Source organism: Vulpes lagopus, chromosome 7 (assembly GCF_018345385.1).
Source record: "Vulpes lagopus strain Blue_001 chromosome 7, ASM1834538v1, whole genome shotgun sequence".
NCBI classification, from domain to species: Eukaryota; Metazoa; Chordata; class Mammalia; order Carnivora; family Canidae; genus Vulpes; species Vulpes lagopus.
In genome coordinates, this window is record NC_054830.1 from 25,875,152 (window position 1) to 25,898,579 (window position 23,428).

General features: G+C 43.5%; 1 protein-coding gene across 9 annotated transcripts in view; it reads left to right on the forward strand.

The window, feature by feature from the left end:
• The window catches only part of ABHD6 (abhydrolase domain containing 6, acylglycerol lipase), a 72,304-nt gene that overhangs the window by 28,488 nt on the left and 20,388 nt on the right, over positions 1-23,428 (forward strand). For 4 of the 9 annotated variants that reach the window (XM_041762261.1, XM_041762263.1, XM_041762260.1 and 1 more), the window contains 2 exons: positions 8,293-8,357; positions 17,657-17,808. In XM_041762261.1, coding sequence (XP_041618195.1) covers positions 17,690-17,808 — 119 coding nt within the window. In that variant the 5' untranslated portion in view covers positions 8,293-8,357; positions 17,657-17,689. Of the gene's footprint in view, positions 1-6,966; positions 8,162-8,292; positions 8,358-17,656; positions 17,809-23,428 lie in introns of those variants that run through there. The other 5 variants (XM_041762266.1, XM_041762269.1, XM_041762265.1 and 2 more) reach the window with 3 other exon arrangements.

Genomic DNA, 23,428 nt, shown 5'->3' on the forward strand with positions numbered 1-23,428 from the left:
ATTATTAAATGACTCAAACCCACACCACTTAGAGGTGGGCCAGAGGAGTCCCAGCCAAGGAGAGGAAAGCATTTTTTTTTTAAAGAGTTTAAGTAATTTCCACACCCAAATTGGGGTTTGAACCCACAACCCTGAGATCAAGAGTCGCACACTCCACCAGCTGAGCCAGCTAGGTACCTCGAGGTAAGCATTTTGTGTGTATGCTCAGAAAGGCCTGTGATGCTTTCTTTGACTCTAAACCATCCATTGCCTTGGCAAAAGGAATTACCTTTCTGTTTTTTAGCTTTAAACATCTATGAGCTTTGAGTTCTGTGAGGCTGCACACACCTAGAGTGAATGTGTGAATGAGGTTCATGCAATTGCAAGTAATTGTGAAACTTACTGATAGGAGGGGGAAAAAAAGCTTTTTCTTAGAGGTGACCTTGGTTCAGTCTTATCTTAGGGACAAAGGTTTGAATCAAAGGTTTACTGTGGATTTGGAGGGAAGGAAAGCTGGGGTGAGTGGTTTTTCTTAGTACACTAGTCAGCGGCTCAGAGTAGAAGTTAACTTCCCTATGTCATATTCTCTATCAACTCATGATTATTTTGATGATTAGATCAATTTTACAGTGATGAGTGTTCAAAAGTAAAGGGTCAGGAATGTCTCCTTCAAAGCTAAGTGTTTGGAATATGCTGGGAAGCCAGCTCTGCAGGTTGAAAAAAAATTATTTAAAAGTTTCTCCTAATTTGATAATTGAGGTTACTTAGGATCCCATTTGACAGTTTCAAGACTGTTGAGTTTAGTTATTTTAAGGCATACGTTTTTGTAAATTTTCATGGTTCTGTGGCATTTAGCAGGCTATGAGACTTTATTTCTGTGACCCTGTAGGGACACAGATACTTTCCATATTCTCAGAATGGTGGCTAGTAAACTCAAATTAAATTTTAAATTCTCTTCCTAAATCACACTAGCCATATTTCAAGTGGTCGATAGCCATGTGTGGCCAGTGACTACTGTATTAGGTAGAGCAGATAGAGAATATTTCCATCTTCTCAGAAAGTTTTATGGGAAGGCACTGTTTAGATCAGTAAGGCTATGGGCAAACTGCATGATTACAGTGTTAAGTTGCATTCTTCCTAGCAAGTCATCCTCAGAACAAGAAGTGGAGTGTGCTGAGGATGTTTCGTTGTCAAGAATGAGGATGTTACTTAAATCCCCTTAGCTTCATTTTGGTTTTCTGATTCACTGGCTTTTAACACTGCCAGATTCAAAGGATGGGGGAGAAGGTGGAAGCAAATGGAATGTCTTCCAGCAGCACTTCTCCATCCTGGTTGCATGTTAGAACCGCTCAGGGAATTTTTAAAAAATACCCATATCCAGCTTCCTCCCCAAGCCAAATGAATCTGAATCTCTGGGAGTAGTGTCCTGGAATCTATATTTTTAAAATGCTCCCTGGGGATCCCTGGGTGGCGCAGCGGTTTGGCGCCTGCCTTTGGCCCAGGGCGCGATCCTGGAGATCCGGGATCGAATCCCACATCGGGCTCTCGGTGCATGCATGGAGCCTGCTTCTCCCTCTGCCTGTGTCTCTGCCTCTCTCTCTATCTCTCTGTGACTATCATAAATAAATAAAAATTAAAAATAAAAAATAAAATAAATAAAATAAAATGCTCCCTGGAGGATTCTGTGCAGTCAGGATTGAGAACAACTGCCTTCAAGACTGTAAACTTAGGGGGAAAAAAAATCCCTGAGGACTGGAAGACATTGTTTTAAGGTAGATATGGTGAGTGGCCAAGAGTGTTCCTCATTGATTTACTGCAGCAATAAATCCGAGGTTGGAGTTGAGTGGGCTCACTTCTTCAGAAGGGAGGGCAGCTTTGCCCTCCAGGGTACATTTGGCAACACCAGAATGCTTGTTGCCACTTAGAGGTGGCATCAAATGGGTAGAGGCCCCTGGATGCTGCTAAATATCCTACAGTGCATAGGATAGCCTCCCACAACAAAGAACTAACTGGCCCAGAATGTCCATTGTATCATGGTTGAGAAACCCTGATCTAGACGCAGGTTTTGCAAACCAAAGTCCTCTCTGACCTTGGTGTAGTTGTCTCTTCAAAGGACATCAAGATGTTCTCTTAAACTGGGCCCTCAGAAACCATCTTGATCATCTTCCAGGCTTTCCAACCCCAGAAGCCACAGAGGAGGTCGCTGCCTGTAGGTGGATGCGTTTGGGGTGGCACCATGGAAACTGCTGATTCAGGGGGACAGGGCAGTCTGCAGGAGGTGCGGGCAGAGGTTCTTACACTGCTGCAGGTTGGGATCCTGTTCTTTTTGTTAAGTAATTATCTAAAGTAACAGCAGCCTTTGCCTTAGGCTGTCTTCCAGAAGCTGTGGTTCTGGCTATTGACGTTGGGTGTTTGCCTTGTGATATACTCAGAACAAGATTCCAGCCGTGTGTGTGATAAAATTTGGGACCAGAACTAGGGACCAGACTCTGGGAGTATAAAAACAGCAACACAGACGTGCCCACAGACTTGAGCTTCTGAGAGACCCAGGTCCAGTAACACTGCATGGGGATGGAGGTGTGGCAGGGCTCCCTCCTGGGCCTGCAGGGCTACAAGATCTTCCCAGCTGTCCAGAGTGAGCACTTGGTATCTGCCAGTCACTGCTTTGAGCTGTCTCTGTGCACCCTCTCATTTTATCCTTTCACCGAGGCTGGCAGAGGCGAAGTGACTTTGCCAAGGTCACACAGATGGTCAGTAGCAGAGCAGAGATTTGAACCCAGGTTACAGAACTGGGAAACTGAATTCTCAGAGGAGCATTCACAGACTGAAGCTGTGCTTTATAGCTAAGGCTTGTGGAATGAGCCGGAGCTTACCAGGTGGGAGGGAGAAAAGGCATACCAGGGAGAGTCCCATGTGTGCCAGAGTCTTGGAAGGGTGAAAGAGTATGACATATCAGGGATTGTGGCTCATTCAGGGAAAGGGGTGGCGGGGAAGTGATAGAAGAGGATGACACTTGAGGTATTAAATCCTACGTAGCCTTGTAAATCACGCTGAGGGCCACTGTGAGCCACTGGTGGATTAGAGGCAGAGAAGAGCTGTGTGACATTGGACAACTTGCTTAACTTTTCTGGGTCCCAGCTCCGCATCTGGAGAAGGCCTCTAAAATTCAGTGCTCTGATGAGGAATATTTCTTTAGTTGGTGATCATCATGAACAAAGTGAGGGGGTGGCCTTTGGTGACACTAGGGGGCAGAGCTGTTGATTCATGACCTCCTAGCTTATCATTTGGTATTTACTAAGCACCCGCCAAGGGCAAGGCATGTTGTGTCCTGAGGTGCTGCAGCAGATGCAGAGATGTAGTAAGACTCATCCTAGAGACCTGCAGCCTTAGTGGAGGGTACAGCTAGTGTTCTCACAGGTACTGTGATTAAAGGCACAGATCTGCAGTGCCACGAAAGAAGAGCATTCCTACAAAACATCTGAGGCATGGAGGTTACTAATGACTGAGGGGCTGGAGGAAGATCTACTGAAGGAGATAACTCCTAGCTCTGCCAGAGGATTTGTAAAGGAGAAACTAGGGAGAGGTCAGGGGTATCTCCCAGGGAGAGGAAATGGGGGAAGTGGAGAGAAATAACAAACCAATTCAGGTACAGTCCCTAGAGGGCCAGACTACTGGGATTTCTCTTAGATGATTCCCCATAGTTTCCATGTTGTAGAGAGGAAGCAGAAGTCATCATAGCAGGAAGATACTCAGTAATGGACTTGCCATTCCTTCATCCCATCCTGGTGTCTAGCCAGGCTCCAGGAGCATCCAGGTCTTGGTCATCTGTCTGTCCCAACTCCGTAGGATGTTTTGCAATTAGGTACAGGAGAAATGGTGGAAAGTGCAATTATAACTCTTGTGAGAGAGGCAGGATTTCATGAAATCAGAGCAAATGATGTTGCAGAACTGCTTGAATGACATATCAAGGCAGTAACAGATGAGGATCTGGCCATGTGAGACCTAATGAAGAGAAGGGGAAAATTGAATTCAAAAATCAATTCTTTGAAAAATCAAAGAATGAAGGCCTTGAGAGATCAATAAGGTCGGTTGGCAAAAATGTCCTCTTTGTGGTAGCACTGTGATAACCACATGTTAACAGGAAGGATTTATCATGCTCTAAGACAATCCATGTGAGATTTATTCTTTGTTCTAAGAATTAGCACAGGATTGCAGTTATGACCTAATTTTGTTCAACATTTCCTTTTGCTTTTAAGAATCTATTTGATGTTTGGTTTTTTTTTTTTTAGATTAAGTTCTAAACAGAACCATGTTTTTCTCTTCACTGTGAACTTGCCCCACGTGGCTTCACCACGTGTCCCCTTTCCTGATGCTAATTCTCCAGGGTTACAGAGATCTCCTCTGGGAGGAGATTCTGGCTAGAAAAAAGGTGGGGATCAGCTCACAAAGGGGCCTGAATGCTGGGCTTCTGCTGGAAGCCAAAAATCTTGTCCTGATTTAAAAAAAAAAAAAACACCTCCTGGCTCTTGATAACAGGGCTCCTTTTTGTCTAACACCGACTTTGTTCCCATAGCTAGAAAATGCTAGAGACCAACTTCGCCTCCTTTAGAAATGACAAAACCCTCTTTAATCTCCTCGCTTTTCCTTTTATTTCGAAGCACAGATTCAGCAATGGGAGAATGTTTTCTGGGTGCTGAGGTTCTATTTTAGGCCTGCTGGGATTGCACACCCATATAGAGGGCTATTTTAATTCCTTTCAGTCATGTGGAAAATAATCACTTAAGTGATGCTCTTTCTAGCACTTTACCTTTGAGAGGTGACCTCAGCTGATGACAGTGCATGCATCTACACTAATCCGAGGGAGAAGAGCTGGACTAAAAGCTGGTTCTGAGCTTCCCGAGAGCCTGAAGACGTTGGGGTCTTTGGAAGCAAATGGTCAAGTGACTTTGGCTCTTATTTTATCCAGCAGGAGACTGGCCTGGAGGGTTTTCTTGTTTTAAGCCTGATTTCAAGCAGGCAGTTATGCCAGACTAAGATCAGCCTACATCTTGACCTTCAAGGCTGGTATTTCGAAGGTGCTAGGCTGATTAGGTCATACGTTGCATATTCGATTGCCTTATTTCTTGGCCAGTACAATTTTTTAGAAGATATGCTGCCAGATTCATAAGCCACTTAACTTCCAACTGAGCCCCTAGTTCAGCTGCCTCCTCCCCTCTCCCCCCGCCCCCTGACTGTGTGTTCTTTCTCCAGAGAATTGGGCAGCAGGATTATCTAATTCCCTGCCCACAGGACCATTCTGGCTACGCTGAGTCTCCTTGCCCACAGAGCTGCCCCTGGTGGTAGAAGCAATGCAGAGGGCCTGTGGGTTTGGCTGGTTCTTAAGCAAGAATCCCCAAGGGGAACCAGTTGCTAGCACTTTGGCACCAAGTGGAACTGAGTGATCATCTTATGGTTACCTCTCCCAGAGTCGCAAAGGAGATAAGCATTTCCAGTTTATGCACATGTATGGTTCCAGAATGGAAATCCTTATCTTCTTAGAGTGCTGGACTTTGACGTTTGAGGACTGACAGTCCTGTCAATCTGACTTAACCTTTGGATAGTCACACAGGGCAGGAGCCCTCCCTGTCTTGGTTATCTTATAGTAGGCAGCCTGGCCTTTTAGCTTGTAGAGAGGGAGAGGAATTTGCAGGCTAACAGCAGACATTTGTGGTTCTTCCCTTATCATGGGGAACAATTAAGGTTTGGTTGCTCACTCTCATGGGCCATTTTCACTAGCACGGAGCCCGGGACTGGCCAGTAGAACTCTTTGTGATGGTGAAAGTGATCTCTGTTCACTGTCCAGGATGGCTCCTGAGCACTTGAGCTGTGGCTAGTGCAGCCAAGGGACTGAATTTTACATTTTATTTAATTGTGATCAATTTAAACAGTTACATGCAGCTAGCAGCTACTGTACTGGACAATGCAGGGATAGACCATTCTATTTGAGGACTTATATTTTGTAATTAAATAGAGAAAAGCTTATACGTTCACATAGTAGCAATTGAAAAGATACAAAAGGGTATCAGTGACAAGTCTCCCTGTCTCTGTCTCCTGGTCCCCCTGTTTCCCTTCCCAGTGGCAGCCATGATAACCAGCTTCCTCTGTATCTATCCAGAAACATTTCACACATATATAAACATAACATCTTTTCTCTTTCCTTCCCTCTCTGCTCTTCCTCTCCTCTCTCCTTTAATGCAAGAGCTGTTATTCTGTCCACTGTCTACAGTTTGAGGTTTTATTTGTTTGCTTGTTTGTTTGTTTTAGAGGAGGGTGGGGTAGAGGGAGAGAGAAAATCTTAAGCAGGTTCCATACCCAGCATAGAGCCCACCATGGGGCTCTATCTCATGACCCTGAGATCATAACCTGAGCCAAAATCAAGAGTTGGACGCTCAACCCACTAAGCCACCCAGGTGCCCCTGAGCCTAGGTTTTTTGAGTTAACAATGAACCTTGGAGGCCATTATTTTAATGGTTTACATTTACTTTTATTTGTATTTAATGGCTATACATAACACTCCTTTCTAAAGCTATACCATCATTTACTTAACAGGCCCCGTTAAAAGTGGACATATGAGTTAATTCCAGTCTCTTGCAGCCATAAATACCACTGTAACAAATAACTTGCACAGGCATGATTTCACATGTTAGGTATAAATACAAACTCATAAAAGTGAGATGATCAGGTCGGAGGTATGTATGGTTTACATTGCCTCAGATGTTTACCGGATTGCCATCCATCCATAGGGTTTGTTGATGGGAATAGAAATTGGTGTCTGTGTATGAGATAGTCGGTTCCCCACCGCCTCGGTGACACTCTCTTAGTAAACTTCTTGTTCTTTGCCAGTATGATAAATCAAGATTGCCATTACCCCGTAGATTTAATTGGCAGTTCTCTTATTATAAATGAGATTAAGGGTCTTTTTATATGTTCAAGAGTCATTTATATTTCTTTTCTGGTAAATTAGCTACTCAGCTCATTTGCCCATATTGGATTTCACTGTTGTTTTAATTGATTTGTAAGAACCTCCTTTACATTCAGGAAATTAGTCTGTTGCCTCTGGTTTGTATTGACAAATCTTAATCTTGTTCATGGTCTCTTCATGTGGACATTTGAAAACATTTTACAAGGTGAACATGTTAATCTTTTTGTTATGGCCTCTGGTCTTACATCTGACTTAGACTTTCCCTGTGAAGGTATTTTCAAACAATTCTTATGCTTTCTTCTAGAACTTCCATGGTTTTCTTTTTCTTTTTTATGTTTAACTGACTCTTCTGAAATAGTTCAGGGGTTTTGTGGATTTACCTTCTCTCGCCTGGCCCCTCATTCTCCTGCTGTGGTGCCTTGTTAGTAGCTCTCTGTCCAGCCCTAGTTTTGAGCTGTGGGGTCCCCTCTCATTAGCCACTCGGGTAGAAACATTATCCTCATTTCCCTGCTGGTTGCCACCTTCTTCTCATTCCTTTCTCTCTCTCTCTCTCTCTCTCTTTTTTTGTTTTTGTTTTTGTTTTTTAAGTAATCTCTACACCCAACATGAGGCTCGAACTCACAACCTGGAGATCAACTGTTCTACCAACTGAGCCAGCCAGGCGCCCTGTCTCATTCTTTTCTGAGTACAACTTTTACATAAACCCTAATCCCAAATGGAGAAGGCAAGATCCAGTCTTTATTTGGGGGTCTTAGTTATATTTGCTGGTCCCAGGGTTCCTTTTTGCCTCACTGTGCCTGACAACCCCACCCCCTTGTTGTCTTCCTCTTCACTGCAGCCCAGGAATCCCCCAGGTCACTCCCTGCTTTGCCCTCTCCCTGCAGATTTCTTCTTTGACCTCCTTTCTGCCTTCCTAAGCCTGGCTCATTATCTGATATGCCCTGCCCTTTGTGCTGGTTGCTTAATCAGGGTAGGTGACTTGAACAAGAGGTGGGCTATAAAGCCACAGGATATTTAGACTTTGCCTGGGGTAAGGAGGAGAACACTTTGCCTCCAGCAAAGCCGGCAATTCTTTTTTTTTTTAGATTTATTTATTCATGAAAGACACAGAGGAGAGAGAGAGGCAGAGACACAGGCAGAGGGAGAAGTGGGCTCCCTGCAGGGAGCCCGACGACAGTGGGACTCAATCCAGGGTCTCCAGGATCACGCCCTGGGCCAAAGGCAGGTGCTAAACCACTGAGCCACCCAGGGATTCCCAAACCAGCAATTTTGTGGCTGTTAGCACTTCATTCATATTCTCTAATATGATAATATGATTTAATGCTTTGTCATTTTCTTTCTTGTGATTCCAGAATCTCATTTTCAGCTTCTGCCAGAGCCAGTAGCAGTTGGGAAAGAAGGCTGTGTTCTTTGAAGAGTGAGTATGGATTTTTAACATTGTTGATTACCAAAAAAAAAAAGAAAAAAAAAAAAAAGAAAAAAAGAAAAGAAAAGCTGCTCTTAATGAGCCTTGGGCTCCTCTGTAAGCTCGCTCAAAACCCTTGTTGTGGCCAATTGTGGTGGGTGATTTCTCTGGCTCAGCAGGTCTGGGGGGAAGGGTTTGGGCACTTGAAGGTCAAATACACACCCGATAGCCCCCAGTGGATTGGGCCAGGAGCAGGGCTCTGAGCTTGAAGGGAGTTTGGTAGATGCGAGCCTGTGGGAAGGAACCAGGATGCTTTCCTGGGGAGTGTGACACCTGAATTAGCCCCAGAGGCAAAGAGTTCACCCAGCAACCAGGACATGGAAGTGCTCCACACCAAGGGAAGATCCTGAGTAAAGATAAAGCATGAGGCTGCACAGGCCTGGCATGGGGCCTGGAGTTGGTCATTCGGGGGTACAGGCAGAGATGTGGGAGTTGGTCCAGGAAGTTGGATTGGGATTGTTTTGCGTGGTCTGAATTCACAGTAGACTAGGGCAGCCTAATGCATGGTGTAAGTTGTGAGGATTTCCCTGGCAACAAGTGTTAAGGGGTGTGACAGGATGGGAGCAAGAAGAAATGAGCACCTGGATCCAGTGTGGTGGCTGAGGGAGCTGTGGTCCCATTTGCCCCTAATGTCTCACACCTGGTGGGGCAGGTTTCTTTCCCAACATTCCTAGGATATGTTGAACCAGATCAGCCTGAAGAATTGGTTGCAAGAGGCTTTCAGGGGTATAAACCCCTAATGCTGTGCTAATATAGAAACTCCTTGTATGGCTCTAGCATGCACTTAAAATGTAACAGGTGTGACTGAAGAACTGAACTCCGAATTTTATTTAATTAATTTAAATTTAAATAGTCATGTATTGGGATGCCTGGGTGGCTCAGTGGTTGGGTGTATGCTTTTGGCTCAGGGCATGATCCTGGAGACCTGGGATCGAGTCCCACATCGGGCTCCCTGCATGGGGCCTGCTTCTCCTTCCGCCTATGTCCCTGCCCCTCTCTCTGTGTGTCTGTCATGAATAATAAGTAAAACCTTTAAAAATAAATAAATAAATAAATAAATAAATAAATAAATAGTCATGTATCGAATGGCATGGTTTGTCTAAGACTCACACAAGTTGGCTCCAATGCTGGTGCCTCTCCACCTCTGTGTAACAGGGGCGGGGGCAGGGGAATGGGAAGACTGAAAAATGTATCAGAATCTGGGAAGCTAGCTTTATGGGAGACTGTCCAGAGAAGGGGGAGAGATGTGTCTGGGACATGGTAAGACCATTGAGTCATGTGAGTGGTCAAGCAGGCTTTTAGAAAAGTCAGGAAGGGGGTTCTGGCCAGACATGCTGAGTTTTGAATTTCCTGAAGGAGGGAATGGTGGAAGATACAGGGATGGAGAGGTCTCCAAAGGAAGACAGTGAGGAGAGAGAGGAGAGCATCATGGGAATATCCAATGGAGAGAGTGAGGAGAGCATGATAGGAAGATCTAGTAGGAGAGAGAGGATAGCATCTCAGGATCCAGACCAGATGTGCTTGTTTCAACAGAAGGGTTGTCAGGGGCACCTTGCTGGCTCAATCAATAGAGCATGTAACTCTTGATCTCAGGGTCGTAATTCAAGCCTCACATCGGGCATGGAGCTGACTTTATTTTTTTTTTTAAGATTTATTTATTCATTCATTCAGAGAGAGAGAGACAGACAGGCAGAGGGAGAAGCAGGCTCCATGCAGGGAGCCCGACGTGGGATTCGATCCTGGGTCTCCAGGATCACGCCCTAGGCCGCAGGCGGCGCTAAACCGCTGCGCCACCGGGGCTGCCCCTTTTTTTAAGATTTTATTTATTTATTCATGAGAAATGGGGGAGGGGCGGGGGCGCAGAGACACAGGCAGAGGGAGAAGCAGGCTCCATGCAGGGAGCCCGATGTGGGACTCAGTCCCAGGTCTCTGGGATCACGTCCTGGGCTGAGGACAGCACTATACTACTGAGCCTCCCAGGCTGCCCTGGAGCTGACTTTAAAAAAACAAATTAATCAACAGTATGTCTGTCAGAGCCGCAAAACACAGAAGAGGAATGGGCTTGGCCAGACTGAGGGGAGACAATAAGATGAGGAGGGCTTCGAATTGGGCACTTCATGGCAGTAATCTTGGGGGCCATGCCATGTTTTCAGTGATGACTGGGCAAGCTAACTTCTTATTTGGAAGTTTCATTGTGAGTTTCCCCCATGATGGAGATGATCTATATGACAAGAAGTTAGAACTTCCCGTTTCTTGGGGGCTCCTGGCTTCGTTGGAAGAGCATGTGACTCTTCATCTTGGGTTTGTGAGTTTGAGCCCCATGTTGGGTGTAAAGATTACTTAAATTAAAAAGAAAAAGAACTTTCCATTTCTTTTTTTTTTTTTATTTTTATTTATTTATGATAGTCACACAGAGAGAGAGAGAGAGAGAGAGGCAGAGACACAGGCAGAGGGAGAAGCAGGCTCCATGCACCAGGAGCCTGACGTGGGATTCGATCCCGGGTCTCCAGGATCGTGCCCTGGGCCAAAGGCAGGTGCTAAACCGCTGCGCCACCCAGGGATCCTGAACTTTCCATTTCTTGAATTATTGTCTCATCAGTCCTGGAGCTTCCACATACGAGAATCTTAACCATCTTTGTATTTTTTCTAGCTGTTGATCATTAGTGATAGTTTTGGATGATTGGTTTATCTTGACAAGAACCTACTTTCAGAAAGCTATGTTGGGTAGATGCAATAATATTTAATGGCTTGGATATTAAAATTACTCATATTTTAGGAACTTAATGTTTTCCTTGTGAAAAACATTGTAGGAAGAATTTTCATATTGCTGTATGAAGGGACAGCATTATAGGCAACACTGGACAGTTTGTTTTATTTTTATTATTATTTTTTTAAACACTGGACCATTTTAAAAACGAAACAGCAGGAGTAGAGTAAGCTAACTGGTAACTTGTAAAGTTAGCATGTTTCTTGCTCTTAAAGCAGTTCTAGATAAGGGACACCTGGGTGGCTTAGTGGTTGAGTGTCTGCCTTTGGCTCAGAGTGTGATCCTGGGGTCTTGGGACGGTCTCACACCAGGCTCCCCACAGGGAGCCTGCTTCTCCCTCTGCCTTTGTCTCTGCCTATCTCTGTGTCTCTCATGAATAAGTAAATAAAGTCTTAAAAAAAGAAAAACAGTTCTAGAGAAGTGCAGACAATGCCAGTGGGGACACAGAACTCCATGCCTTGTGCATAAGTGGCGCCCAGTGAACATCTGCAGTCAGCAGGCCCCGAGGGAGGACCAGTGTGACATGGATCAGGGACCCCTGCAAGATTGGTTTGAAATGCAGACCATCCTCCTTGCCAGCCAGATGACCTTGCGGGGCATTTGCTAACTTCTGTAAGCTTCAGTTTCTCCATCTTGAAAATGGGAGAAATGCTTCTAGCTCATAATGTTGTGAGGGATAAAAACGAGAGGATGTGTATGAACTGCCTTTATGAGGTATGGCATAGCGTGGTTACTCAATAGATGGAGCTTGTGGTTCTTATATCTTTGACTGTAGAGGTGGTGGTCCTGGTTATTACTGTTGCTATCGTTGTTACAATAATCATTATTTTGAAGAGACCAGAAGTTTAGTCTGTCAGATATGATGGTATATTGGTCAGGTATCTAGGGAAAGGCAAGATCCTTTGAAATTGTTTCACATTCTATATTTTCCTGAAATTTTGCTTTGTACCCTGAGATTAAAGTACTAGATAGAGCTCAGGATTCCCAGTTTTCAAAATCAGTGAGGACATGAGAAAAATGCTCATGACACATTATGTGGTACTCCTAACCCCAGACTAGGAACTTTGAGATGCAGTGTGTATGTGGATCCACTGATAAATCCTCTATGCAATTAATCTTCATCCCTGTATTAGAGATAACAGCCCCAAATGCACAGCTTGGATGTTGACAAGAGGCTGCTGGGTGGCAGGTTTCAATCTGGGATGTGAGAGTATGTTACTCTCCCTGGTGTCACAACAACCAGCTCTCTTACTAAAGTAGCTTCTCTTCACACTATGCCACAAGGCCACAGAGCATTGTCTTTAACCCAGGGGTGCTTTGTTTTTGTGCAACAGATACATAAAATGAATGTGTTTTTTTTTCTCTTTTCCATCTTTTTCAATAATTCGGGCAATAAGCATTGTCAAGCCACAGATAGTTGCCTGGTACTGTTTTAGGTTCTGGAAACATTTAACAAGGAATAAGATTCTTGAGGAGGCAAACCAGATCCTACTCTTTAATTGCCTGGCCTAATTTCAAAAATGTTTTAAGTCTTCAGAGTAGGAAAAGACCAAAGAGGTGATTTGTATGACTGTTCTTATTTAATAGCTAAGGAAACCAAGCCCTCCAAGTGGTATGTGGAAGAACCTGGTAGGAGAGAACCAGCAGGAATGTCCCACCCCCAGCCTGGGAGGGGCCCACCCCTCCTGTGAACTTGCTCCAGTGGCAGCCATTCGTGTATCATCATTATGATTTTCACGAGGCCTATATATAGCCTAGTTCGCATTTTCTTTACATTGACTCCTTTTAACTTAAATTAATTTAAAAAATTTATTTGCAGGATGCCTGGGTGGCTCAGTGGTTGAGCGTCTGTCTTTGGCTCAGGACGTGATCCTGGGGTCCAGGAGAGTCCTGCATCAGGCTTCCAGAGGGGGAGCCTGCTTCTCCCTCTGCCTATGTCTTTGCCTCTCTCTCTCTCTCTTTCTCTCTCTCTCTCTCTCATGAATAAATAAATAAAATCTTTTAAAAAAATAAGATAAATAAATACAAAATTAATTTGCATCCCTACTATTAATTGAAGATACCTCTCTACTTGCTAGATGGCATTCATAAATGGCTTGATAAAAATAGATCTTCAAAAAGGAAAGAGAAGGAAGGAAGAAAGGAAGAAACCATAAAAATCAACAAGAAGAAGCCATGCTCTTAAGTAGCTAGGTTAGGGGAAGGCTTAGAGAGGTATCTAATGAAACCATACTGAGAGTTCTTCTTTGACCCAGGCAGAGCTGGAAAAGAGTGCGGATGTCAGTGTTATGTTACCCGGTTAATGCTGTGTAGCCCAGAGCATTATTTAGTATTCTCCTCCTCCCTAAAGTCATCTTGCAAACATCAGTTGTGCAGGCCCATCCTTCGGGAAACTCCATTTTCTACCTCATAGTTGATTTTCAGTCCTTGAAAATGCTGTTTTTCTGTCTCCAGCCTCTCCTTTGGGTCCATAGAGTGCCCTATAAACAAACCTCAACAGGGTGGGAGAGCTGCCTTTTTTGTTTTGTTTTGTTTTTTGTTCATGAGAGACACACAGAGAGAGGCAGAGACATAGGCAGAGGGAGAAGCAGGCTCCCTGCGGGGAACTGGATGCCGAACTCGATCCCAGGACCCAGGGATCACAGCCTGAGCCAAAGGCAGATGCTCAACCACTGAACCACTCAGGTGGCCCCAAGAGCTTCCTTTTTAGGACCTGGGGCAGGTCCTTTTGAAAATGAAGGATGATGCAGAGGTAGGGATAGTCCCCTATTCCGGTGTATACAGGAAACTCAGGAGGTGCCTAGCTGGCACAGTCAGTAGAGCATGCAGCTCTTGGTCTCGGAGTTCTGAGTTTGAGCCCCATGTTGGGTGTAGAGATTACTTAAAAATAAAATCTTAAAAAAAAAAAAAAAGAAAGGAATTCAGAAAGCATTAGTTTCTTCACGAGGGGCCTGTCTATATTTGACCTGCTCAGGGAAAGTGTGCAGGCTTCTCTGTAATAAGTCCAAGCCTTGCTGAATTGATCAGCCACTACAAAAGCTCTTCATTGAAGGCTTCATTCTGCAATTAAATGGAAAATGGAGCCAGCTAAAACCTTCCCCCCAGCTGACTGGGACATCCGTAGCAGGCGTTGTGATGGTATGATGATCATACTTTCACCTTGGGGCTACCATCTTCAATGTCAGGGTCTGTGATATAATGGCCTTGGGCATAAAATGTTCTAGTTCCTCGTCCAAAAGAACATCATATAATTAACTTCCTGCAGCTCAGGATTCGGAATTCATGGTAACCCTCAGCAGTTTTTTAAGGACTTTATGTAATGTGGAAAAGTCCTCTTGAAGCTGACATTTCCTATTTTCTTGACTCTTTTGTGACCCACAGTATTTAAACAGATTTATAACATTCCCTTCACTCCAAAAGTAATTTGCTTACCCCTTGACAATGAGGCCTTTTAGCATTGTAAATTGTACCCAGCCGTTAAATAGGTGACTCCTCCAGGGAGTTTTGTAATTACTAAAAGAAAAAAGGTCTCTTACAGCATCATTGGGAATAGTTGGTTGTACCTAAAACAAACAAGATTGTTTATAACAATCCATTTTATAACTTTGCTTTTCATTAATTCACCTGCACCATATTTGTGTCCTGTGCTATTCTTGGCACTGAAAAAGAACATACACGACTGGCCCTACCCTCAAGGAGCTCTGGTTCTAGAAGGAGAAACAAGACAATGACATAAACTTGCTGAAGGTATTTATGCTGACTGAGAAATGGAGAGAACAGTTGAATCAGAAGCACACACAGTGCTTCTGCCCTTGAGAAGGCTTTCATCCCTACAGATTCAAGAGTGTACCCAGATAGAGCGTGTGTGTGTGGCTGAAAAGAACCATCTATCCCATCTATACATGCCCTCTGTCTTCCCCCAGCCATCCGAAGACTGTGAGTGGCTTGTTCACCAACCTCTTTGTACAGAACAAAATATGTAAATGGGAGAAACCAATATTGTACTATATGTTAACAAAATTTAACAAAATTTAAATTAAAAATTATAAGTGAAGATGTCGTATCTTCATGAAGAAATTAGGAATGACAGCAAGTGTAAGTATTTAATAGCAAAGAGCTTACAAAGCAGAAAAAAGGCCACTTGAAAATAATTTAGAGAAAGTAGAGCTTGGTGAAGAGAGAGTGTGTCCAAGCAGAAACCTGTTTTGTAATCATGACTCTACCAGCTGAGTAACCTTGGGCAAGTTACTTAACCTCTCTGTGCCTTCGTTTTCTCAGCCTATGAAATGGCATAAAACACCCACCTTGCCTGTTGGACAGGGCTGGTGTTCCATACCAGTGGTTGATCACTTTCAGCCTGCAGGCCAAATTCAGCTTGTAGCTTATTTCTAATAGAGTCTTATTGGAATATGGTCACTCTCATTTATTACATGCTGTGTGTGACTGCTTTCTCGGTACAACGACAGTAGTTGTGTGACAGAGCCAATGGGGATCTCAATCCCAAAATATTTATCATCTGGCCCCTGTGTTCAGTAAGGTCATACCATACCAATACCATCATGAATTCATTATAAAATTGAAATATAGATCAATTGACACAGGTATATGGGAAAGACCTCTTCATTTCACAAGAAATATAAGGGCAGGGTTTGCCAGATATTAATGGTTTTTCTTGAAGAAGTCTCTGTTTTGGGGGCAGCTGGTGGCTCAGTGGTTGAGCATCTGCCTTTGGCTCAGGTCGTGATCCCAAGGTCCTGGGATCAAGTCCCATGTCGGGCTCCCTGCATGGAGCCTGCTTCTCCCTCTGCCTGTGTCTCTGCCTCTCTCTGTGTCTCTCATGAATAAATAAATAAATAAATAATCAAAATCTAAAAAAAAAGTCCCTGTTTTGGTTGGTGAAATGCACTCTTACCATAGGCAGCTGGGCATCTTCAGGTTGTAAAGGCCCACACCTGGCATACAGGTCCATGCATACCTGGAGTAGAGGTCCATACAAGAGTTACTCTCTTGATTAGAGAGAATGATGGGTCTTGAAATATTTCTCATTTCATGAGAAAATGAACTGTATTGTGAACTCATAAGACAGGATGGAGAAGGAGCTACTGATTCAGCTGTGGTTTCTAGAGCACCTAGAAATATGTTGGGCCATAGTTGAGGTGCTGGGGCTACACAGTAGTCTGCGGCCTCCTGGTACCCACATACTGGCCTTGAGATGTGCCCAGGAGGTGTTCAAGAAGACCTCAGAAAGTGCACTGAAAATTCTGCTGCTTGGATTTGTTCTCTCTTCACTCTTTTATTGTATATTACTTATTTTTTAGTAGGCTATACATGTGTAAGTGATAAATAACCAAAAGATTTAAGAGGTAGACAGTGAAAAACAAGTCTCCCTTCTATCCCTGACACCCAGTGACTAATTCCTCACCTTAGATGAACCCAATGATGTCACACATCTTTTCAGTGATAGTAGCATTCAGGTACACATGTACATTGCTTCCATTTCTGTTATTTAGGTTTTCTGTCCTTTCTAACTTTTTTTTAAGGAATGATTGAGGACAATTGTGTGGGAGCAGGGGGAGGGGTAGAGGGAGAGAGAATTTCAAGCACATTCCCCGCTAAACACAGAGCCCTATACAGGGCTGGATCTCACGACTCTGAGATCATGACCTGAGCCAAAATCAAGAGTTGGATGCCCAACCAGCTGAGCCACCCAGGTGCCCCAGTCCTCTCTAACTTTCAATTTTAAAAAATTGCAAACTTGTGGTGCCTAGGTGGCTCAGTCGGTTAAGCATCTGACTTTAGTTCGGGTCATGATCGCAGGGTGCTGGGATCAAGCCCCCCATCAGACTCCCTGCTCTGCAAGGAGCCTGCTTCTCCCTCTCCCTCTGCCTCTTAACCCCTGCTCATGCTCTCCCGTACTCTCAGATAAATAAAATCTTTTTTAAAAATTGCAAACTTACAAAAAAGTTGAAAGAATAATACCATGTAATCTTCACCTGGATTCACCAGTGGTTAGCATTTATTATATTTGCTTTAATGTTCCCTCTCCCCCCCTTTTTTTCCCGCAATTTTTAAGAGTGAGCAGCAGAAACAAACTGAGTAGCAAAAATCACTATTTTTCACCCCTTAATACTTCAACATACATCTCCTAAGAGCAAAGATATCCTCCCACGTACAAACAGAAGCACAATTTCACCCTCACACTCAACAACTGTATGTCACTGATGCAGTATCATTATCATATCTGGTCCTTAGTCAGATTTTCCCATTTGCTTTCATAATGTCCTTTATAGCTTAAAAAAAAAAAATCCAGGATCTTCTCAAGGACTCTTTGTTATATCTGGTTGTTATGCCTGTTCAAATTCTTTAAGCACTTGTCAGCTTTTGTTCCCTTCTGACCTCTACCCTCACTCTGGGTTCTTCTGTCTTCTACTTTGCTTCTTTACCTTTTCTCTTGAGACAGAGTTTCAATATTCACTTTCTTCAGCCCCACAGGTGTCAGCCAGTCTCACAGAGCAGGATGGATCTTGACGTGGTTAACATGTTTGTGATTGCCGGCGGGACACTGGCCATCCCCATCCTGGCATTTGTAGCCTCATTTCTCCTATGGCCTTCAGCGCTGATAAAAATCTACTACTGGTAAGTTAATTTTATAATTGAAGTGTTCAAGAGTATCATAATAATAGTGTCATCTTCTCTGCTTGTCCTTTTGGTGGTCTTTTTTTTCAACATTTTATCATGAAATAGTTCAAACATACAGAAAAGTTGAAAGACCTATCAGTTTAGGGAATGTTCTTGAAGAATTGATGGTATCGCCTCACTAGGTAAATTCTTTTCTGGTTTATGATAGCATCTTTGCCTGGGAAGCCACCCTCACACCAAAGTCATGGATTCTGTATTCAGGCAAGGATTGTGTGTGGTGATGGGAGCTCCTTTGCTATTATCTTGGTTGTTGGATTCTGACCCAGCAGTGTCCTGACAGGGCAGTGATGTGCACTGAAAAATGAAGTTAGACCAGGGCCAAAGGAGATGGCATGGGTAGAACAGGATGGGTTTTAGGGGGTGCCTGGGTGGCTCAGCCAGTTAAGTGTCTGCTTTTGGCTCAGGTCATGATCCCAGGGTTCTGGGATCAAGCCCCTGTGTCTGGGGCTCCCTGCTCAGCAGGGAGTCTGCTTTTCCCTCTCCTCCTCTCCCCTGCTCAGGCTCTCTCTCTCTCTCTCTCTCAAGTAAATAAATAAAATAAAAAAGAATGTGTTTTAGATTTGTTCTAAACAGGTTCATTAGTAAAGTGATGGAAAGAAAAAGGAGTTTCCAAAATTTTTATCATTTTCGTATCTTTATGATTCTTGCCCTATCTGTATAACACCTTTGCTTTCCTTTTGTATTTTCTTTAGAGTAAGTCACTCTTTTTACCTTAAGTCAATTTAAGAGTAATGTAAATCTCGCTCCCTTAAGCAGAAAATTCCTGTTTGCCATACATACTCTGCCATAAATAGTAAATTTATATTAAGTAAAAAGGAACACAATGCAGTTAAACTATGTTCTTAAATTCTAGCCTACCAAAGACTGTGTGTCTCCTTTCTCTTTGTCACAAAGTCCAGAGAGGTGTGAAAGATGTAACAGCCCTGAACAGAGCCTTCCTCATTGATGGAATCAGAAGATTAACAGTTGAAAGGAGATTAGCTTTCTCATGGTGTGCTTCAGTGACTTTTCATGCCATGGTCCATTTACCAAATAAAATCACCCCCATGCCTCATGGTGTGTGTCCCATGGCGAAGGCACTCCCAAAATAGACCTGGTTCCTCTCTGTGTCGTAGGGAAAAGGGAAGCACTTTGAGATTTACTCCAGACCCTGGCTGTTAGAATTGCCTTCTGGGCACAGAGACGAGAATGCAGACGAGGTTATACTTGTGCCCTTTATCTGCTCTCCTTTCTGGCTCCCTTTTGTTTCATGAGAGTGTAGAATTATCCGCCTGCCAGCCAGCCTCTGATCCTTGAAAAGAAGCTAATTGAACAGAAGGGAGTTTTTCATCCTGCACTCTCCCTCGCTCTCTTGGGGGGGATGGTGGTGACCCTTTCCCAGGGTCACCCAGGACCCACTTCTGCATTGACAAAGCTGAGATGCTGGCTGCCTTAGTGTCATGGCCCTGCAGCATGAGTGGCAGGAGTGCTTTGGGGCCGAGGCCCCTGGACGGCCCCTGACATGGAGAGGCCAGAGTCCCAGGCCCCTTGTGGCCCTCCAGAGGTGCCTTGGACCTCTGCACACAAATGCCATCTTTCTTAAGTCAGATCAAGGCAGAGAACGCAGTTCAATGATGTGGCCTGTAACCATGGATATGGCTGCAGACAGAGGTGTGATTATATAGAGGCTGATTCCACCCACTGCGTGTGGAAACCAGCCTCCATGCTGTGTAGTCCCTCAATCCCCAGCTTCCTCCAGGCCATCAGGAAGAGGCTTTCAGAGTTAGGAGTGTCAGAATAATTTTGACATTGAAGCTTTTATTTTATTTTATTTTATTTTATTTTATTATTTATTTTTTTATAAATTTATTTTTTATTGGTGTTCAATTTGCAACTTATAGAATAACCCCCAGTGCTCATCCCGTCAAGTGCCCACCTCAGTGCCCGTCACCCAGTCACCCCCACCCCCCGCCATTCAAGCTTTTAAAAGAAAAATAAAAAAAAAAAAAAAAAAAGAAAAATAACCGTGTAGTAAATAATTCACCTTTTATTGAGTTAAAATTCACAAAACATAAAATTCACTATTTTAAAGCATATAATTCAAGTTTTAATATTCATGGCATTAGAGCATCTGGCTGGCTCTGTCAGAAGAACATGTGACTCTTGACCTTGGGATCGTGAGTTCGAGCTCCATGTTGGGTGTAGAGATTACTAAAACAAATTAAAATAGGGACGCCTGGGTGGCTCAGCAGTTGGGCACCTGCCTTTGGCTCAGGTCATGATCCCGGGATCCAGGATCGAGTCCTGCATCAGGCTCCCTGTGAGAAGCCTGCTTCTCCCTCTGCCTATATCTCTGTCTCTCTCTCTCAGTCTGTGTCTCTCATGAATAAATAAATAAATCTTTAAAAAAATACAATAAAGTAAAGTAAAATAAAATAAAATGAAATAAAATAAAATAAGGGATGCCTGGGTGGCTCAGTGATTGAGCGTCTGCCTTTGGCTCAGGTCGTGATCCTAGGGTCCTGGGATCGAGTTCCACATCGGGCTCCCCAGGGAGCCTGCTTCTCCCTCTGCCTATGTCTCTGTCTCTCTCTGTGTCTCTCATGAATAAATAAAATATTTTTAAACAATTAAAAGTCAAAAATGTATATATATATATATATATGTATATATTCACAGTGTTGTGCAACCATTACCACTATCTAATTCCAGAACATTTCCCTCTTCCCAAAAGGAATCCCTGTACCTGTTTGCTGTTATTCACAGTTTCCCTGTCCCTTCATCCCCTGGCAACTATAACTACATCTTCTGTCTCTTTGGATTTACCTGTTTTAGCCATTTCATGTAAATGAGATCATAAAATTTGTGGCATTTAATGTCTAATTTCTGCCACTTAGCATGCTTTCACAGTGTATCCATGTTGCAGCATGTGTTGGTACTTTATGATTATAGCTAAATTCTAGTCCATTGTGTGGTTATACAATATAATATGTATTTAAATGGACATTTTGTATTGTTTCCACTTTTTTTGCCTGTTGTGAATAAGCCACATGGCAAATTATTCACTTTTATCAACCAATAATACCACTAAAGCCCTGAGAGGCCCCACATAGCAGAGCATTCAGTCCCTTATTAAATGACAGTACAGATGCATGTGATCTTGAAGCCTGCCCATGCCTGTCACTCAGCTCAGAGCTGTAGCCAGAGGACAAATACAGTGCTCTTGATTTTATGAACTCAGGCACACAGGCCAAGAATAAACCTAGCTGGTTGGAGAGAATGAAAATCCTAGAAAATCTTTTGGTTTGTGCCAGGTTGTATTGTGGGATGAAGGGTTGGGATTATGGTACATGGTGCCATTGTGAAAGGCTGTAGGAAATCCTGTGATTTCCTCCTCCTCCCACCCCCACCGAAATGCACAGCCTGTTTTCTTCATCTCACCTCACTACAAGTGACATTTATACAGTGGGTATCTTGGGATGAACAGCTTTACTATGAGTCACTTACATTCCTTAACCACAGCTACACCTCCAAACGCCTTTATTTGTCTAGCTGTCCATAATTACCACCAGTGGATTCATTCTGCAGAGCTAGATTGGCCAGGTTAATTTTCAGGATTGCTATGTGAACAGGAATAGCAGGCAGCAGAGCTAGCTGGGCGTCCCAAACACCCCGAGCTGCTCTGCCAGACAATGGTGCAGTGTAATCATCACAGCAGGCTCTCTCCTAGACTTCTCTCTGGGATCTTCTGAGCCCCTTGTGGAACAAGAACAGGTGTCCCCATGGCTGGTCTTCGGAGCAGCTCTCTAAGATTCAGTGTCCCTGGAGCATGGCCAGCCTGTCTGCATAGCAGCGTGGACCATGGTTGCCCCTGTAGGAGGCACCAAATGCTTTACTGGGAGTCAACAGAGAACCACAGCTGGAGATGCTGGGGCCACTGTGGGTGACATCAGGGGCAGCTCTGATTTTTCTTGTGCAGAATATTAAGAATATTCACAGGATGAAAAAGATTGGGATTTTTAAAAATTTTTATTTTCCCAAAGAAACTCAGTTGGGACATAAAGGTAAGGAATCATAAGAGAGAAAAATGTACAAGGATTGAAAAAGAAAAAAAGAAAACCAGCATTGTTTGCAGATAACATGAACGTGTTCATAGAAAGTCCAAAGGAACTCTATAGATAATTTTTTGGAAATAATAAGTGAGTTTGGCAAGATTGCTAAATACAAGATAAGTAAACAAAAATCAGTTGTATTATTATATGACAGCAACAAAAAAATAGAAAATGGAAAAAAAAAATTTAATGATACTATTTACCGGGTTGCTTGGGTAGCTCAGCAGTTGAGCATCTGCCTTCGGCTCAGGGCATGATCCCAGGGTCCGGGATTGAGTCCCACATTGGGATTCTTGCAAGAGAGTCTGCTTCTCCCTTTCCCTATGTCTCTGCATCTCCTCTCTCTCTCTCTCTCTCTAAGTCTCTCATGAATAAATAAATTAAATTTTAAAAACCAACAAAAAACAACTATTTACTATTGTATCAACAAATACAGAATCAAGAAATACAGAATAAGAATGAGTCTAAAGAATTATGAAGTATTAGAGGAATGTTGAAAGACCTAAAGTAATGGAGGTAGAGACTAGTATTTGTGAGTTGGAAGGCTTTTTATCACTGGCATACCAGACTTCCCTAAAATGCTATATAGATTCACTGTACACCCATTTAAAATCCCAGCAAGTTTTTTTTTTATGGAATTTAATAAACTGCTTCTTAAACTTGTAAAGAAAAGCAAAGAGCCAATTAAGCAAGATAGTCCCGAAGAAGAACAATGCTAGATGATTTACATGCCCAGCTGTCAAACCTAATTATGATGCAACAGTAAATCAAGGCAGTGTAAAATTGGCACAAAGTAGGGCCAACCAGTGGGGCGGGACAGCCCAGGAACAGATGCATGTAGATACGGTCCCTTGAATTATGACAAACGTGCACTGCTTTGCAGGGGGGAAAGGGGGCTGTGTCAACTAGCTATCCATCTGGGGAAAAAGTTAATCGTGACCTCTTTGGTGGGCAGAGTTACTAAAACAGCCCCTTAAATATCTACCTGTTGAATCCCCAGAAACTGGATATGATGACAAATCACTCCCATAGTTGTTATGTTGTATTACAGTTGACCCAAAGACAGGATTATCTGAGGAGGCCTGATCCAATCCTATTAGCACTTAACAGTGAAGGGATTCGAAGCACGAGAAAGACTCAGTGCTATGGCTGGTTTGCAGTCGGAGAGGGCCCCATGAGAAGGAATGCCAGTGGGTTCTAGGAGCAGACAGCCCCTGGCTGACAACCAGCTAGACAGCAGGGATCTTAGTCCTAGACCACAAGGAACTGAATTCTGCTAATAACCTAAATATAATAAGCTTGGAAGCGGATTCCTTCTCAGATCTTCCAGATCAGAGCCAGCTGATGCGTTGATTTCAGCTTTGTGGTACGTTCAGAAGAGAACTCGGCTAAGCTCCCTCCTGACCTGCAGAACCGTGAGTTAATAATTGAGTGTTGTTTGAGGCTGCTAAGCTTGGTACTTTGTA